This window comes from Nicotiana sylvestris, chromosome 4 (genome assembly GCF_000393655.2).
Source record: "Nicotiana sylvestris chromosome 4, ASM39365v2, whole genome shotgun sequence".
NCBI lineage: Eukaryota > Viridiplantae > Streptophyta > Magnoliopsida > Solanales > Solanaceae > Nicotiana > Nicotiana sylvestris.
In genome coordinates this window covers 30,346,547-30,367,175 of record NC_091060.1, presented here as the reverse complement: position 1 = coordinate 30,367,175, position 20,629 = coordinate 30,346,547, and the positions used below count along the sequence as shown (strand labels likewise).

General features: G+C 36.4%; 1 protein-coding gene across 1 annotated transcript; it reads left to right on the top strand.

Moving 5' to 3' along the window:
• Window positions 1-1,420: 1,420 nt before the first annotated feature.
• LOC104221403 (probable xyloglucan endotransglucosylase/hydrolase protein 28) lies at window positions 1,421-7,834 on the top strand. Its single transcript, XM_070171880.1, has 4 exons — window positions 1,421-1,959; window positions 2,277-2,377; window positions 3,119-3,327; window positions 7,078-7,834. Exons 1-4 carry the CDS (start codon window positions 1,779-1,781, stop codon window positions 7,592-7,594), a joined length of 1,008 nt encoding a protein of 335 aa, XP_070027981.1. The 5' UTR covers window positions 1,421-1,778; the 3' UTR covers window positions 7,595-7,834.
• Window positions 7,835-20,629: the final 12,795 nt, after the last annotated feature.

Genomic DNA, 20,629 nt, shown 5'->3' with positions numbered 1-20,629 from the left:
CCAAGCCATCATTGATTGGTTACGCAGATGCAGGATATTTGTCTGATCCACACAAATGTCGATCTCAAACAGGCTATTTATTTACAAGTGGAGGTACAGCCATATCATGACGTTCGACAAAACAAATTATGGTTGCTACTTCTTCAAATCATGCAGAGATAATAGCCATTCACGAAACAAGTCGAGAATGCGTTTGGTTAAGATCTATAACTCAACACATTCAGCAAACATGTAGTCTTTCTTCGAAAGAGAATATTCCAACAATATTGTTTGAAGACAATGTTGCATGCATAGCTCAATTGAAAGGAGGATATATCAAAAGATATAGAACAAAACACATTTCACCGAAATTCTTTTTCACTCATGATCTTCAGAAGAATGGTGAAATAGATGTACAACAAGTTCGTTCAAGTGATAATTTCGTTGATCTGTTCACTAAGGCGTTACCAACCTCAATATTTGAAAAACTGATATATAAGATTGGAATGCGTCGTCTTCAAGACATTAAGTGATTTTTCATCAGGGGGAGTAACTACACGCTGCACTCTTTTCCTTAACCAAGGTTTTGTCCCACTGAGTTTTCCTGGTAAGGTTTTTAATGAGGCAGCAAGCATGCATATTATAAATAACTATGTACATCCCAATTTTTTTTTTTGTAAGTTTTTAATGAGGCACATTATCTTACTTGGACATCCAAGGGGGAGTGTTATGAATAGTTTGTACATTGGATACTACTTTGGATACTATATTGGATGCTACATTGGATGCCCATGTTGTGAATAACTTAAAAATTAAATTTCCTACTTTATGTCCATCATCTTTACTTTTTATGTCTATAAAATGCCATGTAATTGCAATGGAAAAATACACCAAAGTGAAAGAAGAAAACACTTCTCCCTTCTTTCTATCTCTTCTTATTTACATTTTACTGCATTACTTTTATTTTATTACAAATACTATCTTTTTCCCGATATATATGTCTATGCGAAATAAATATACCATTCTCGTGGCTCCTAAAGTATATTCCTCTATGAATATATAGAAAAAAGGGTTCGTGAAGGTTTTACTCCATCTTTTTAATTTAGGTGATGCATGAGTCAAATTGACTAAATTTTAAAGCTAAATTGAATTAATTCAACTTAATATTTTAAAACTAAAATTTAGATATTCAAAACTATAACGAAAAGTACCTATGAGTTGCAATTTTCTCAACTCAATAAGATAAAAAAATTGTTTTAAAAAATATTGGTCAAATTTACACAATTTGACTGTTGATGAATGAAATATGTCATCTAAATTGTCCTCTCTTTTCTTTGCATAGACAAAGAGGAAATAATAGAAAAAAAAAAAAACAAAAGCTAAACAATAGTTCCACTTGTGATCTTAGTCTTATTTAAGCCAGAAAGGATGCAAATTTCCCTTTTTCTTTCCAAGCATTTCTCTCCAATCAATTTGTATAGTATATCTGCTTATATTTTGTCTTCATTTTTCAGTAGCCACTTGATTTGAAATAAAAAGAAAACAATAAACTCTTCTTCCTTATATTATAAGTATGCTTTTGTCGTTTCTCTTTCCCAATTCCAACTGAAAGTTTTGTCCACTTGGTATGAACAGCTCATAAAAAACCTTCCCTTTTGTCTTTGGTTCTTCTCTCTCGTTTGCTTATATAGTACGACTCTACCTGAAAGAAACACTCACAAAACTCTATAAGAACTTCAACTCTCCATATATAACTCATTTAAAGCTGTACTACTTATTTTTCTGTTCAACAAAAAAAAATGGTGAATTTTCATCTGGGAATTTTCATATTGTGCTCTTTTCTTGTATTAGTTTCAGGGACTTCAAAAAAGCTTCAAACTTTACCGTTTGATGAAGTGTACTCGCAACTCTTTGGCCATGATAATCTTATGGTTCTTGAAGATGGAAAGTCAGTTCATATTTCTCTAGATGAAAGAACAGGTTCATTTTCTTGGCTTTGTATTTTAATTGTTTAGTAGTACTCCTTCCCTTTCATTATAGTTTAACTTACACAAAGTTTAACAGGAAAAAAAAATTTAAATTTATGGTCCTAAATATATTATTTTAAAACATGTCATATTATTTGTATGGCTCCAAAAGTTTAAGAGAACGAGAATATGTTAATTTTCTTGAAACAGATTAATATGAAAACTGTATCAAATAAAGTGGGACCGAGGGAGGAGTTTTTGATTAATATTTTATTTGTTCAAGGAAATTAACTTATTTTTGTTGTTTGGTAATTAATGGATGAATTACAGGAGCAGGATTTGTGTCTCAAGACCTCTACCTTCATGGCTACTTCAGTGCTTCTATTAAGTTACCTGCAGATTACACTGCCGGAGTGGTTGTTGCATTTTATGTAAGTAAAAGCCAATACTATCTGATTGATTCTTTATTTATTTAACACAAAGAAAAGGAAGATTTTGATGTATTTTGCATTTGGATTTTATATTTTACATTTTTATAGTGTGTTGGGAACTTTGTGATTGGCAAAGTTTACCATGGTCATATAACTATAATTTTTTTTCAAGAAAATCATATAACTATGTTTTCTCGCACAAAATCATAAAATTTTTACTAACTCACCCAAAAATCATAGTGAACTAAAAATACTAACTGTTCATGATATGTGAGATGCCCCTAAGTTGGCACGGCCACCACAATAGTAAAAGAAAAATATGGCAAGCATGCTTTGTTGATGATTCTGGCTTTCTGATTATATTTTACCTGAAATTGGGTATACATACCATCATATTACAAAAAAGGAAAAATAAGAAGAAAGTATAGTGAACGGTCTCCTAGATTAATCCCCTCTATTTCCTTTTTTTTATTCCTTTTTTTTAATAATTGTTTGTGGGGCTGGGAACTGCCCACCTTCCCCTCTCTTCTTTCTTTTGTACCTTTTTACCTTTCAGACTGATTTTTACCACCTTTCAGAATCTGTTAATATGATGAATCAAAATTCTCATTTTGGTTTTTAAAAGAAATCAATTGGATTATAGTGTTATTTCTTTGATAAGTAATTGGATTGTAGTGTTACATAAAGTACTATTGCAACTTTCATTTTTAATTATTTTTTTTACTATTTAAATGATGACAGATGTCTAATGGTGACATGTTTGAGAAGAACCATGATGAAATTGACTTTGAATTCTTGGGAAATATAAGAGCAAAAAACTGGAGGATTCAAACTAATATATATGGGAATGGTAGCACAAATGTTGGCAGAGAAGAAAGATATGGACTCTGGTTTGATCCTTCTGAAGTTTTTCATCAATACAGCATCCTCTGGACTGAGAGCCAAATCATGTAAGTACCTAATTCCATTAGAAACAGCTCTCCACTTTTAATTTATTTTTCTCAAAAAAATAGAGAGTATAATAGCGTGCCGAGATCAGTTTGCACGCACCTTAAATAATCCACAAAATAACGATTACCTCCCACTAAAACAAGTATATCTGATAGCATAAGTCACTGATACTTGCATCAGCGTAGGCTTCCTATATTGCATTGCACCCCGGCCCTTTCCCGGACCTCTGCGTGAATGTAGAATAAATAGTGCACAGGGTTGTCCTTTCTTTTTTGTGTAATTCCATTAGAAACAGCTCTCTCCTTTTAATTTATTTCTCTCAACAAATAAAATGTATAATGACATGTCTGGATCAGTTTGCACGTATCTTGACTAATCCACTGTAATCAGGGGCGGAGGTACAGTAGTGGGTGTGAGTTCGGGCGTACCCACTGACTTTTTCTGAAACCCTGTATTTGTATTGAAAAATTTACCACATCTATATAAATATATTATGCTGAACCCAGTAACAAAAGAGGTCTGGGTTCAATGGTAAGGGTTGTGGGTTCGCGGGAAAAAGATGAGGGTTCGATTCCTCTTTAAAGAAGTATGTTATTTTGTTTTTTTAATATATTTTTTACAAATCAACTGAACGACAAAGAACAGAAGCTTCTCATTTCCCAACTCTAAACACAAACTTTTTCTTCCAAATCTCAAATAAAAAAAAGCTAGGGTTCTGCTGCTTGTGTTGATTGACATCACTGATACCACAAATCCAGTGATCATTATATGCCTCCAACTCTCCATTGACATTGTGTATCAGTGTATGCTCTTTCTCCCTAACAAGTTAGACCCTTCCTTCTTAGTTCTTCCTTCTTCAATTCTTATTGAGCGATTCCTTGGTCTTGTTCATGTTAAAGGTACAACTGCACATGCATTACAAAAAGAAATATATTCTTTGCTTTTAAAACATTCATTGAGTTTATCTTTAATACGAGGACAAGGATATGATGGAGCTAGTAACATGCAAGGAAACATCAATGGTCTTAAAACTTTGATTTTGAAAGATAATCCTTCGGCTCATTGCATACATTGCTTTGCTCATCAGTTGCAATTGACTCTTGTAGCTGTTGCAAAGAAACACCATGATGTAAATAATTTTTTTGACATTCTTGCTAATGTTTTGAATGTTGTTGGAGGTTCTTATAAGCGTAGGGAAATGCTTAGAGATGATCAATCTAAAAAATTAGATGAGTTATTAGTGCTTGGTGAAGTTCATACAGGAAGTGGATTAAATCAAGAACTTGGGCTTCAAAGACCAGATGATACCCGTTGGGGATATCACTTTAAGACATTGCGTAACTTTATTATTTATTCTCATCGATTGTTCATATACTTGGATTTCTTGCAAATGAGGGTTCAAATTATCAGGAGAAAGCATTAGCCAAAAATCTAGTGGAAGATATAAGATCTTATGAGTTCATTTGTATATTACATTTGATATTAAAACTATTGGCAATTACATATGATTTGAATATGGCCCTTCAAAAAAAAAGATCAAGATATTGTTAGTGCAATGAAACTTGTTGATTTCACAAAGACAATTGCAAACAATGAGAGAATTAAATGGAATTCTTTGATAGAAGATGTCTCTTCGTTTTGTGATAAGAATGGTATTGTAATCCCAAAAATGGATGAGAAATATGCACTTGGAAAGTCGAAGCGTAAAAGCTTAACTGTTATATATTCCCATCATTTGTACGTAGAGGTTTTTTGTGCTGCTATTGATTTGCAATTTTTGGAGATTAACTGTCGTTTTAGTGAAGTGAATACTTCTCTGCTTCTTGGTATGGCTAGTTTGAGTCCCGATGATTCTTTTGTGAATTATGATAAAAACAAGATTATGAAACTTGCTACATATTATCCAAATGAGTTCACTACTTCTATGCTTCTATGCTTGAAGATCTTAGTTATGAGCTTGACAACTATATTGACTATGTGCGAGAAATGGACAAGGCATTCTCTAACTTGAAAGGGCTTGGTGATCTGTCGAAGACATTGGTTAAAACAAATATTCACAAGTGATGACTTTTAGAATGATTGTTTAGTTTGTTTTATAGAGGATGAAATATTTGAAAGTGTATCTAATGATGCGATTATTGATCGTTTTCAAAACATGACAACTCGTCGAGTGCAATTGAAATGATAATGTTAAATATCGATACTCATTCTTTAGTCAGTTTGATATTGTATATTAGTTTTAGGTCATAGTCTTATTTTAAATTTTAGAACCCACATACTCCAAATCCTATCTCCACCTCTGACTGTAATTGTTACCTCCCACTAGAACAAGTGTCTCGGATAGCATAAGCCACTGATGTTTGCATCAAGGTAGGCTGCCTACGTCACACCTCTTGGGGTGCAGCCTTTCCCCATACCCTGCAGGATGCTTCGCACACCGGATTGTCTTTTATTTTTTGTGATCTTTTTGTCTCTATTGAGATTAAAACCGTAATAGGCTTTCTAGTTTCGTTGACAACTAGGCCACACCTGGGATGCTTTTGGTGATTTTGATTTAAGTACTTCCTATTAGATGTGCCATGTTCATAATTCAGTTCTATCCCTTCTCTTTTTCTGTGGTATTAAAGCCAGTGGATTTTCCTTTTAATTTTATTTAATCTTATACCTTCCTCTTATATAACCCATCCAGTCAAACATAGCAAACACACACCACCTTAATCTATATCACACTTTTGATTGATTCTATTTTTGTGTTTTTTCAGATTAAGGACCAATTAGAGGAAAAATCAGAACTTGAACTAGTATATAACAACATACCCAGTATTATCTCACACTATGGGGTCTAGGAAAGAACTTAAACTAGTGTGTAACTTGAAAAGTTATCCTTATCCATATCACCAATTATGTACAAGACTAAGACTGCCTCTCTCAACCAACTGTTTGTTGGCTTTAGGGGTTTTTGAGAGGGATTTGGAGGCAGGGGCGAAGCCACCTTTGTATAAGGGTGGTCAATTGACCACCCTTCACCGAAATATTATGAAAAATTATACTGTGTATATAAGTAAAATATTAATTTTAGATGTTTAAAATATATATTGAACACCCTTTATCGAGAATTTCTTTTTTAGTTCTTTCAAGTCTGAACACCCTTGAAAACATTTCTGGCTTCGCCACTGTTTGGGGTGTTCACAGGAGAGAAGGGCAGTCTTGTTTTTTGGCAATGCAGTTCTTCCCCTTCCTTTAAGCAAGACTCTTTAAATTATCTTTTCCTTCTGCCTTTGGTCCACTGTTTCAGAATGCAGGGAATCTCTCTTTTCTTCCCTTTTTTTGGCTCGGGGCAAGCAGTGGCGGAGCTAGGGTGCTGAAGGGGGTTAGCGGGAAATTACAACGTATATATACATCTTAAAGAATATATATATATATATATATATATATATATATATATATATATATATATATATATATATATATAAAGTTGTCGAATCCCCTAGGCTTCTCCACATGTTTAAATTTTTTTTGAATCACTTTAGTGAAACTCCTGGCTCCGCCACAGATAGGTACATAACTCAATATAAAATTTGAGCAACATTTCCTAAATTTGTTCTTGGCTTGAGTATTTAACTATTAGAGGCCCCTCTTGCTTTTCATTCTTATGGTATGAAACTACCAGTTTTTGTACACCCACATGTATTAGTGGAGGCACTGATTATATTTTGTTTGATTTGTGTGTTTTATGCATTTTGTTGCAGCTTTTATGTAGATAATATCCCCATAAGAGAGATCAAGAGGACAAAAGCAATGGGTGGGGACTTCCCTTCTAAGCCAATGTCTTTATATGCTACAATATGGGATGGTTCTAGCTGGGCTACCAATGGGGGAAAATACAAAGTCAATTACAAATATTCCCCTTACGTCGCCAAGTTTTCCGACTTTGTCCTCCACGGATGTGCAGTTGATCCAATTGAATTGTCACCAAAATGTGACACTGCACCTAAGTCTGCATTCATTCCAACTAGTATATCCCCTGATCAAAGAAGAAAAATGGAGAGCTTCCGAAAGAAGTACTTGCAATATTCGTATTGTTATGACCGGACTCGATACAATGTACCTCTATCTGAATGTGTTATTGATCCTAAGGAAGCGGATCATCTCCAAGGCTTTGATCCCGTGACCTTTGGTGGCTTCCAGCGTCATCACAGCAAACGACGCCACCAGAGGCAATCGAGGAGAGAAGACACGTCTTCTGAATATAAAGAGGGGTATTAATTAGTCTCTACATTGGATGTTGATATTTGTCTCCAGTTTGATTGAAATTATGGTAATTTTTCCTTGTGAATAGAGAATACAGAGAGAAAGAGAACTAATTGGGATTACTATTATAAATATGCCATGATCATGGTGGGGTATGTATATATTTCATACCTTTAGGGTCAAAGCATGTTTTTATTTGATGTTTAGTCTTTGGCCATTTATTATAAATTCAATTTGGTGATGATTTTTTCTGTACTTTCTGTTGACACTTTGAATGAATACATAGTACTGCTAGCTTACATATTTAAAACATTGTTGCATTTGGCTGGGGGGCAGGGTTGGAGGGGTCTCCAATTATCAAATGAGTAAATGTTAAGGTTTCTTTTATTACATATTTTTTTTTGTTCAGTAATATCCTAAATTTTAGGCCTCTTCTGGTCTGTGTATGTCACTAGGGTAAGAGTTGTCATGATGTAGGCCAATATGAAAAGATTTAAGTAATATGCACCTTAAATTGAGGTAAAGCAGATGAATTCTTCTAAGAATATTCTCGTACATCTTTATAAAGTTTCCTAATTTATTAATGGAAAAGGTCCAAAAATATCCCTAAACTATGGTATATAGCTCATTTTTGTCCTCCCTTAATAAACTGGGCCAAAAATATCCCCCCCGTTAGCACAATGGACCACTTATATCCTTCAACCTAACAGCCCTCCACACAAGCCATTTTAATCCTACATGGCATCCACGTAGCTGTGGCATGACAGCCACATAAGCGGGCAACCTTCTAAACCCGCTCTGAAACCCATTTTCAACGATGGCCTGAAACTCAACCTTTGGAGCTGGTGTTTTTCCATAGACAAAAGTGACTATGTAGTTTAGGTCTAATATAGTTATTTCAACTAATTTTGACTCTTTTACATTATTTTTACTATAAAATTGAAAAATACAAAAAAATAGTTTCATTTTTCTCTATTTAATTAAGGTATTGGGTATTTTTAGAAGAATATTATTTTTTACCCATTTTTATTATAATCCTTGAAAATACCAAAAATAGCTTCATGTCATAATATAGTTCGTTTTAATTAATTAGTAATGATTTTACAATTTTATAGTATATTGTTTTAGGAAAGAAATCAACATTTTTAGTCTTGTAAAACTAAAGGGCCATTTTTAAAGACAATTTTAGCCCAAATAGAAGCCCAAATCTGAGACCGATCAGCCATTTTTGAGAAATTAATCCAAGCCATTCATTCCATCCCTATCTAAGGGCCAAAATCATTTCTTTTAGAAGAAGACCTAAAAAAAACCCATAGGAGCTACTTCATCTTCTAAGACAAAAAAAAACCCTAACCTATCTCCTTCTTCTTCAACCTATAACCATAGAAATAAAACCCTAGAAAGACACAAACATAGAAGATAGCCATGGCTTGATCTTCTTGAACCCAAAACGAGCTACAACAAACCCTAGATAAGAAGAGACAACAGCCGCCGCCACCTCCTAAAACAAGCAGCCGCCGCCGCCGCTCTTCTTCTTCATCACTGTAAGCACGTGATTTTTGCCCTATGTGAGAATTACTCCCAAAAATTCAAAATAAAATAATTTTCCTTTTGTGTGCAATTTTGAGAATTTCGTGGCATTTTTGGATAATTATTTGTATTTGTCCGTGCATGTTTATTTGTTAAATTAATAAAAATACAAAAATATGTCACATTTGCATTTAGGATTTAATTCTACAATTAGGAGCAATTAAGTTTGTTGTACAAGAACAAAAAATCTTAAAAATACTGTACGTTGCATTTTTAGCATTTAATGTCCAAATTGTGTGATTTTATCGTAATTGCTATTTAATTATGTGTTAATTGTTATTAAGAGTTAATTTGCGCTTTTATAAATTAATTTAGTTCTATAGGATAATTTAGGATTTTTAGAATTTAGTTTTAGTTTAAGAAAAAAATAAAAGAAGAAAAAAGAAGCAATAAAAGAAGAAGAAAATCAGATTGGGCTTTTTCTTCAATTCTAAACCACAAGCCCAAAACCAAATAACCCCTTATCCAACCCAAAAAACCCCACAGGGTCGACCCGACCCGGTCCACCCCATAACCCCAAACAAACACCCCCTTCTTCCATTTTTCATTTTTGAAAAAAAACCCTAAACCTAAAAACCTAAAACCACCCCCCTCTCCTCTTCATTTTCCCCAAACCACCCCCTTCCCCTCCACCATCACCTCCCATGGCTGCCCGCCCCCTCTCCCTTCATCTTCAACCAGCAAACCAAACGCCCAAGCTCCCTTCCTCTTCAACCAACAAACAACACCCCGTCCCCATTGTCCCAAACGACCATCTACTAAACGACCCCTCGTCCTAAACAACCACAGTCCGTCGAGCTCCAGCGTCGCCATGGCTGCTTCTTCTTCTGCTTCGTCTTCAACTCCAGCCATGGACGAACCACCATGAACGACCAGCTGACCCTCCAGTTGCGAGCTCCAGTCAGCTCCCATGGCTGCTGCTGCTTCACCCATCCCATGGCTGCTGCTGCTTCACCCATCCCATGGCTGCTTCTGCTTCACCTGTCGTCGTCCAGCTGACGACTAGCAGCTCCTTCAGTCGACCACCCATACCCACGACGAACAGCAGCCATGAAACAACTCCAAACGCCAGCTCCACTATCACGTCTTCAACACCCCAAGTCTCCGGAAAAACCAGCAACGACCACTCCACATGAGCAACCACCATCGCTTCTGCTACGTCCAGCCTTGAACTTGATCGTCACTGCGTCAAAAACGAAAATGGGTTGAAAACAGTGATGTTTGTTCAGGCGCGTCGAGTTTCCGTTCGAACCCGGACTTCAAACTAGTAGGTTTCCGTTCTCTTTTCTTTTAGTTTTCATTCAGCAAATTCATCCTCCGCTCCTTTTCTTCTTTCCATGATTATGTTCTTGTTCCGATAGGTTGGTTTGAATTCGAACCCAGGTCTTTGTTTGAGTTAGATTTAATTCGTGTTCATTTTTTGTTTGAAGTTCGTTAGTTTTTCATCAAGTGATTTAAATGTGAGTGTTTATGTGTTGGTCTTTAGTTTTTGATTTAGTTTGAATCATTCATCTTTGTTGTAATGTTGTTGGATTTAATTCGAAGTTCGATTGATGATCGAGTTTAGTGATTTGTATTTACTTGTTTGTTCTGCTGAGTTTGTTCGGATATGAATCTGACTTTGTTGTTAATTCATAAACGTTGTCGATTAGGAGTTTGTTTGGCAAGTTTATTATGCAGAATTTGATTATTAGTTGGAAATTGATTATAGCTGCTATAGTTTGGTTATAGCTGCTATAGTTTGGTTAATTGATTTAGGAGGATTGGATATAGCTGATGGGGTAGAATGGTAATTTCAGTAGTTTCAGGGGCATTTTCAGGATTTTAAATGAGTCTTAAAAAATGATTAATTGGAGTGCTCCATCCACTAGGTACTAATAATATTAAAATAATACATTGTTTAATACATGGTGGGGGACAAGACAAGTGGTAGTGAGAATTAATATATTTGTTTAATATAATGGGGGACAAAGCATGCGGCAGTGGGGAATAAGGGAATTAAATAAAGAAAAGATATGTGTTAGTGGGAATTAATATTTGTTTAATATAGTGGGGGACAAAACATTAAGTAGTGGGATTCAAAAGGGGGATGGGTAGAAGATGGTGAGAATTAATTTGAGTGCTTCAAGTTTGGCTATAAATAAGGGAGCTGGACACAAGTTAAAGGGGTCAGAATTTAGGGGTCAGAATTGAAGGGTAAAACATTAACTGGTCTTTCAATCTAAAAAAGGTGAGTAATTTAAGAACTAAAAACTGAAAGAGTGAGGTCTTGCTTTGACTACTGAAAATCAGAATTAGTGTTGGTTTTTTTTTTTTTGAATTGAATTTCTGAGTTTCTTTCCTTAAGAGTCTGAAAGGCAGAGAGTCAGAAATCGATTGTCCTATTGCATTCTTGGTTCACTTTGTTTCTGCCCGTTGATTGTTGTTGGTGTATCTGGGCTTTCATTTGGTTTGGTTCCTTGAGTTTGGTTGGTTATTTTTTATTGTTTCATAGGGGTGTTGCTGGAATTCTGCTGGTTTTATTAAACACTGTTGCTGGGTTGTTCTGATTCCGTTACTGGTGCTGTTGTTGTGTTGTTGCTACTGCTCCTGCTGATCCTTTTCTTCCTTTTCCTTGTGGTCCCTTTCCAGGTACACATTTCTGAGATTAGTACTGATGTGACGTCAAACTGCAAAAATGCTGAATTAAAAGGCTTAACAAATTGCTTATTAAAGTGTGTTCAATTAATGTATTAGAATGTACATTAGGAAATATTGTATATGTTTATGCTCATCTTAAACATTTTATTTACATTGTACAACTATACTGAAAATTGGACTGTGCTTAGAACTATTCTAAGTAGTTTGAATTGTTTTTCTATATGCCTATGGGTACATGAATTGATAGATAGTCATTATTGGAGATTATTTTGATTTAAGAAGTATAACTCTGAATTCATGCAAACCGGAATAGAAATGAGTCAAAGCTTATGAATTTTTAATCATGTTAGTAATGGAGATCTGTAAATATTAGGCATAATAAAAAATGGCCAATAATTTCGTATAATCAGTAGGCCCACTATATTTTAAGTTAGGATCGTAGTAGTAATTACTAAGATCATTAATCTAATAGGCATGAGTTGAGTTCAAACAAGACGAGTTAATGATTAAGTTTGACAAACTTCCGAATAAGCATTAATAATTAAGGTTAATTCCAGTTTCCAATAGTTATAAACAATTAATTCCAACGGTTTAATTCATCTAACAATGTGGGTTTAAATTAGTTAGAGGATAATTAGTTTATTTTGGTAATATTATTTGTAAATTTCGTATTCTATTTATAATTTCAATTTTAGTAATATTCAATTATAGAATAAGGCATGACACAATCTCCCTTTATCTCAATTGCAATTTTCAGTTTGCATTTGTCTTAATCCGATAAATAAGTAGCGGCCTTTTCAAGCATGTAATTAATTAGAATTTTTTTCTTTTTTAGAGACGAACTTAATAAAAATGTAGTCACTTTAGGATTATCCCTTTTAAAATAAAATGAGATGAGCCTCGCCTAGCAAAACGCACAGATTGCGGGGCCGTCACAAATGAACGTATTAATTACTTAGAACTCGGGATCGGCCGCTTAGCGAACTTCGCGGCCTTTTCCCAAAACAACCGCGCGTTAGTCTCTTTAGGCGCGTACTTTAATAATTTACCTCCTTAAACTCGGGTGCACATTTATGTTACCCAAATCCAAATCTCAACGGAGTCGAGATGTGTCAACAACCACGGGTGCATTGATTGTGACGTGGTTCGAGATGTATGTCCATGACGTTGCAAATTCCTTTAAAAAATAATGAATGAGACGAGACGAGACAAACAAGAATACACAAATTGCGGGGCCGTCAACGGATAGTTATTTCGAATGCTTATATTTCGAGACAGGCCGCATAGCAAACTTTACGGCTTTTCTCAAAATAACAACGCGTTAGTCTTTAGGCGCGTATTTAATAATTGTTATTTTCCTAAACTCGGGTGCACATTTATGTGACCCAAATCCAAATCTCAACGAAGTTCGAACGTATCAAAAATTGCGGGTACATTTATGTGGCGCAATTCGAGATGCATTCTCACGACGTTGCAATTCTTTGAATAGATAATAACAAAGCGGTAAACAGTTAAAATTTGCACGTAGGTTCATAATTGTATAAAATCAGATAATCAAGCCGAATATGACAGTTGAGCAACCGTGCTAGAACCACGGAACTCGGGAATGCCTAACACCTTCTCCCGGGTTAACAGAATTCCTTATCCGGATTTCTGGTGCGCAGACTGTTTAACAGAGTCATTCTTTTCCTCGATTCGGGATTCAACCGGTGACTTGGGATACCATAAATCTCCCAAGTGGCGACTCTGAAATAAATAAACAAATCCTGTTTCGATTGTCCTTTGATTGGAAAAACTCCACTTACCCCTTACGCCCCTTTGAGACGGCGCGGGTGAAAAAGGAGGTGTGACAGCTCTGGCGGCTCTGCTGGGGACCGAACCCAGAATCTCTGGTTCAGGGTTCAGAATTCGAGCTTAGATGAATTATTATATTTGGCTTTATTTATTATTTGATCTTATTATATATTTTGGCCTAAATGTGCAAAATGATGCTTTTTTTACTGCTTTGATATTATTTGAACTGTACATATAAACTGTGCCGAAACCTTCTCTTCTCACCTCCGGGGATGTGCTTACTGGTTGAGACTCCCTATTCTGTTAGTGTCATACCCTGAAATAAAAGAGGCTCAGAAAGTTTCTAAGCCGGCTGGCCTTTTGGTTCTCGGAAAGGAGCTCCTTCCTCAACTCGAGTTGTCCGCTCGGGTACACTGTCTAGAACATATACCCAGGTTGAACCTAGAATAACTTGACTTTATGCCGGATCCCTAGTAGGAACGTTTATTTGCATCATGTTGCATTTGACTTATGGGACTCAACACAGGGGTTGGGTCCGTCTAGGACAAACAACCTGAAATGAAAAAAGACCATCCTGCTGCATCCTGTTTGTTTTGCACATTTATTTTGCTTCAGATCTGCATGCTGACCGGCTTTTGAAATCGGGAATTTTTGAAAAATTGTGAAAAAAAAGAAAAAGAAAAATAGCAGTGTAGGGAGATAACTACTTGTTTTTAGAAAAATTAAAACCAATGTCCAAGTAATGTCAAAACTCTGCCGAAATTTTGAAAAATGAAAAAAAAATTGTCTTTTTTAGTTTGATTTATTTGAAAAACAAAAGAAAGGAGTCTTGTTTACAAGTTTAGTTTATGTTGCCCGAACTACGCGGGTCTGATTCTCATCGGATGTGAGATACGTAGGCAAACCTCTTCGGTTCCGGCCCACCATATTCAAAAAATCCAAAAATATTTTCCATTACTCGCCTCTTTAGAAAAATCCATTAAAAAATCCAAAAATATTTCTCTCAAAAATATTCCTTGTAAAAAAAAAATAATACAAAAATATTTCCTTTTAATCTCTCTCAAAATCCAAAAATATTTGTTTAAAAATTCAAAAGAAATTCAAGATTCAAAAATATTTTTTCTTTCATATTGTAGTATTTCTTTCATAAATTCAGAGTAATAGTCCAAAATTATTTCCTTTTTTCTTTAGAGTTTTTCTTTCGAAATTTCCAAAAAAAAAAAATAGAAAAAAAAAAGTTAAAATTTTAAAAAATATATATTTCTTTAGACGCCTTTCTTTCAAAAAAAAAAACAATCAAATCGAAATCCAAAAATATTTTCTTTCTTCTTTGTAAGTATTTTATTCGGGAAAAAAGAGTTAGTTTATTTCCTTTATTCCTGATCGGCCCGAACTACGCCGGTTTGATTCTCACAGGATGTGAGATACGTAGGCAGCCCTCATCGGGTCCAACCTCCCCTTTTGCAAAAATAGCCAAAAAATGTCAAAAATTTTAATTTTTCATAGAGTTGGGTGATGCTGTTTTTGTCGGAAATAGCCGAATGTTCCCAAAAAGGATGCCGGAAGGCTGACTTTGCATAAACGGCCACCTTTGGTCATGTTTTTAGGATTTTGGTCGGTTAGCTAAAACAGCCTTAAAATCTTCGTCCCCGAGGTGCTGAAAGGCCGCGTTGGCAAAACCCGGTCTTTTATTTTAATTTGAAAAATAATAAGAAAAAGAATCAGTGGTCAAGAATACCGTTTAGATTTTTTAAGCCGAGCCAGCTTCGGCAGTGTCTTAAAACCGTTCTTGCCGAGATAGCCTTAGAGTATCTTTCAGTTGTCAAAAGGCTATTTTTGTAAAAGAACGGACAAGTTTGTGAAGTGTCATAAAATAATCTTCCCGGCCTCAAAATTCATGTGAAATTGGGAAGAGGCCACGTTTGTAAAAATAGCCGTTTGGTTAAAATCAGCATATAGAGGAAGGAATCTGTCATTTTATTTTTCTTGAGTTTGTATTTCTTTTGATTAGAGTATGTGGGCCGTTTGACTTTCGAGTCTGTTGTTCGTCTTTAAGTGATTCCAAAAATATTTTATTGTTGTTTACCTTTTATATGGCAGAACTATGCCCGGTCTGATTCATGCGGGGACATGATATGTAGGCAATCCACGTAAGATTCGACCACCTTTAAAATAAAATAAAAAAAAGAAAGAAAAAAAAAGAAAAAGAAAAAAGGGAGCACAATTATAAGAAGCCGGAATGACGCACGTAACTGAAGCAAATGCATGATAGAAAGAGTTAACTGCCTAGTTGCATTGCATCCTCAATGTGTGTTTTTCCTATCTGTGAAAAACCCTAACGCTAACCGGCTGCTCTTATTTTTGTTCCTTTTTAATCTTTAGAAAGGTGGTTGGTTGTGGTCCTGAAAGTAACGCTTCCCTGCAACATAAAGGCAAAAGACAATGGCAGAGAACAACAGAACTGAGTGGGTTGGTACCGATGCCCGAAAGCAGTTGGTTGAACAGGACTACGAGTTGGTAGAAGAGGTGAGAATGTTGAGACAGCATGTGGCAGACATGTATCGGGTATGGATGGCTGGGAAAGCACCACCCCCGCCACCGCCTAGCTGCTTGAACTCTGTCCTTACCCAAGCACCTAACCCAATAACGGATGATCCTCCATACTCTCCATATCTACCCACTTATGATAGCTTTCCCAGCCACCCGAGCAGCTCCATCACTCATCATCCAACTATATCCTCCCAACACTACTCCCCTCCCCAACGCTACTTCTCTCCACGAGACTCCCAAAAACATGCTTCATTTTCCCAATACCCAGCTCCGCAAAATGCCTATCCACCCTCACAAGCCTACCGAAAGTCCTCTGGATCAGGTTTCCGGCCAAATCAAGCATTTAAGAATGAGAGGTTGCTGAAAAAAGAAAAGGCTTTCACCCCTGTTGGAGGACCATATGTCGGTTTGTTCCAAAAGTTGAAGCAATTGGACATGTTGAAGCCGATTCAGATAAAAATGCCAAACCCTCTGTCAAAGAAGCTTGATTTTTCTCGAAGGTGCGCATATTGCTCAGATGCCCCGGGGCATGACACAGAGAAGTGTTGGAAGCTAAAGAAAGCAATTTAGAAGCTTATTGATGCAGGTGACATTGTCATGCAAAGTCCAGATGCAACAGATACTAGCCAAAGTCCGTCGCCTATGGGTAATGAGATGCATATGTCGAATATGACTTGTTTTGAAAAGGAATATGAGAAGTCTTCTGAGATCCTCGGAGGTCCACGCGTTGCAGAGTTCTCAGTGCTATCAGAGGTGGCTCTTAAGAACGATCCCGCAAAGGGAACCCAAAAGCAATTTGTTAAGAACAATGAAATGGAAGCTTTACTTACCTCAAACCGGATAAAACTCTAAGCCGCGATGCCCTTGCCTCTCGACTCAGCCTCCAATCGCTCTGAATCTATTCACAACCATAACAATACCATCAATATGCACTAATGGAATGAATTCCACAAAAAAACTATCAAATTAAGCACAAATCCCGAAATCTACTCAAACCCGGCCCCCGGGTCCACGTCTCGGAATTCTACAAAAGTCACAAAACTAGAAATACAAATCACTCACGAGTTTACCCATACCAAATTCATCAAAATCCGACATCAAATGGCCATTCAAATCCCCAAAATCATCTCTCTAATTCTCTTTCATTTCCCCCCTAATTTTCACCCCAAATTCCCAATTTAGATGATAAAAATCAAGATACAATTATGAAATTGAATCAAAAACAAGTGAAGAACACTTACCTCAATCACTTCTCCGAAAATTCCTTCAAAAATCGCCTCAATCCGAGCTCCAAAGCTCCAAAAATACAAAGATGGTCGAAATCCTCGAAATAGAGTACTTTATAATCTGCCCAGGCATTTACCCTAGTTATCATGGACAAACTAATGTGATACCGAAGCAAAAAAATTTCTAGCCCTACTTTTACCCTATGTGATCGCGGCCATTCCCCCCGCGATCACGTAGAACAAATTTTTCCAACAACCTTCTCCAACTCTTCCGAACAGCCTCTAGTATAATGGTCATAACCTTTTTTACAAAACTCTAAATTGCAATTGGTTTAACTTTATGAAAACTACACATCAAAGGCTACAACTTTTATTTTTGAATCATCTCCAAATTCCTTATAGATTGTAAGATATAAGCTTCCAAAGTCGGGCAAACCCTTTCCTGTAATCAGTCCGCATTTTTGAAACCCAACTCTTTCCTGATAAATCTGATAAACCTTTTCAAAGTTGGTAAACATTTTTCTATATTAAATCTGCACCTTTTCTGAACCTTATTTTACTCTGTCAAAAAAACTGGCAACTCTTTATCAGTTTATTTTCGAAATCAGTAGTTCTATTCAACACATAGACAAAAGGTTGATTAATCAATTGGATCAGTCTTAGGGAACTGCATTTGCGCGAACCTAATGCGGACTTCCTGTTTAAAAGTCTGTGTTGAACCAGTCCGCTTATCGCCTTAATTTATTTTTAAGACTAAACCAGTACATGAAAGACATGCTAAACTCTATGGCCTATCTGATTTAAGGAGGTTTTGCTTGAGCCTTACTTGTTTATCTGCCTCCACTTTCACTTGTATTACGTGTTGTGATTGACGCCTTAGTATTTTGTCCTTTTGAAAACTATGAAAGAGCCCCAACTCCCTCCCCTTTAGGATTAGTAGTCTCAATGCCTCCGGGACTGATAGGATTGGGACGGGTACTAGCATGTAATAAGTAACGATACCATTCCACGCTTTAATACCTTAACGGGGTGGGAAGGGTAGATATGGATATGATGACCGGTGCACTAATATCACGTGCGACCCTTCTTCTGAGGAGTGATTGCTGGATATTGCATTGAAGTGATCCATATTAATCATAAACCTAGGACACCCCCTCCCTTTTATTTGCTTTCAGCTCTTCTTGTAAGACTATTCAATTTTTTTTTTTTATAAATTTCTGCCCTCTCTATTTACCTTCAAAAGTTTTCAACCTAATTGCAATGTTATATGCAAGTCCTTATTTGAGCCTTGATTATTTACCTATAAAGTCACAATTGTAACATGGCCGGGAACCACACTTGTGGATCTTGAGGGGTTCTTAACACCTTCCCCTCGGGATAATTTCTAGCCCTTACCCTAATCTCTGGTCTCTTTATCTCAAACCCTTCTTAAAGTGTCCTAATGCACTATAATCATTAGGTGGCGACTCTTCAAGTTCTAAACCCAATTCTCGAAAGGGAATAGAGTTGTCCTTCCAATGTCGTATACCCGATTTCTGACCCCACGGTTAGCGAAAAAGAGGGCGTCGACACATGCTAGGTAAGACTTTTAAAAATTTGCTTTCAATACTTTATTGTCATTAAAATACCATTAGCAACCTCTTGTTTGAACATAGTAGCTATCTTTTCTTTTTACTTCTTTTGAGCATTACATTAAATGTCCACATGAAAAAAAAGCACAATAAAGAAGGCATTGGTCCTATCACCAATTTCTGTATGAAATGTTTATTGTGAGAGTCCTTATTTCAATAGTTGTATAGTCTTTTACTTTTGACATTGCTATTTACACAAAAATCATGGCACAGTTTTTGGTTGGAAATCGTTTGGTATCATATGGTTTGAGATTGTGTGCAATTTGTTGCCAATGTTTCCATATCTTCATTTTCTTTTTAAAGGCCGTATGGTTTGCGTCTAACAAAATAGTGCTAATTGAATTTTTGGTAATGGACTGTTATTTGTTAGCTTTAAGGGGCTGTAGGATTGGTTTGGATTTTTTTAAGAAAAAAAAAGCATGTTGGGTTGCATAATCTTCCCCAAACCACCCCCTTCCCCTCCACCATCACCTCCCATGGCTGCCCGCCCCCTCTCCCTTCATCTTCAACCAGCAAACCAAATGCCCAAGCTCCCTTCGTCTTCAACCAACGAACAACACCCCGTCCCCATTGTCCCAAATGACCATCTGCTAAAAGACCCCTCGTCCTAAACAACCACAGTCCGTCGAGCTCCAGCGTCGCCATGGCTGCTGCTTCGTCTTCAACTCTAGCCATGGACGAGCCACCATGAACGACCAGCTGACCCTCCAGTTGCGAGCTCCAGTCAGCTCCCATGGCTGCTGCTGCTTCACCCATCCCATGGCTGCTGCTGGTTTACCCATCCCATGGCTACTGCTGCTTTACCCATCCTATGGCTGCTTCTGCTTCACCTGTCGTCGTCCAGCTGACGACCAGCAGCTCCTTAAGTCGACCACCCATACCCACGACGAACAGCAGCCGTGAAACAACTCCAAACGCCAACTCCACTATCACGTCTTCAACACCCCAAGTCGCCGGAAAAACCAGCAACGACCACTCCACATGAGCAACTACCATCGCTTCTGCTACGTCCAGCCATGAACTCGATCGTCACTACGTCAAAAACGAAAATGGGTTGAAAACAGTGATGTTTGTTCAGGCGCGTCGAGTTTCCGTTCGAACCCGAACTTCAAACTAGTAGGTTTTCGTTCTTTTTTCTTTTAGTTTTCGTTCAGTAAATTCATCTTCCGCTATTTTTCTTCTTTCCATGATTATGTTCTTGTTCCGATAGGTTGGTTTGAATTCGAACCCAGGTCTTTGTTTGAGTTAGATTTAATTCGTGTTCATTTTTTGTTTGAATTTCTTTAGTTTTTCATCAAGTGATTTAATGTGAGTGTTTATGTGTTGGTCTTTAGTTTTTGATTTAGTTTGAATCATTCATCTTTGTTGTAATGTTGTTGGATTTAATTCGAAGATCGATTGATGATCGAGTTTAGTGATTTGTATTTACTTGTTTGTTCTGCTGAGTTTGTTCGGATATGAATCTGACTTTGTTGTTAATTCATGAACGTTGTCGATTAGGAGTTTGTTTGGCAAGTTTATTATGCAGAATTTGATTATTAGTTGGAAATTAATTAGATGAATTGGTTATAGCTGCTATAGTTTGGTTAATTGATTTAGGAGGATTGGATATAGCTGAT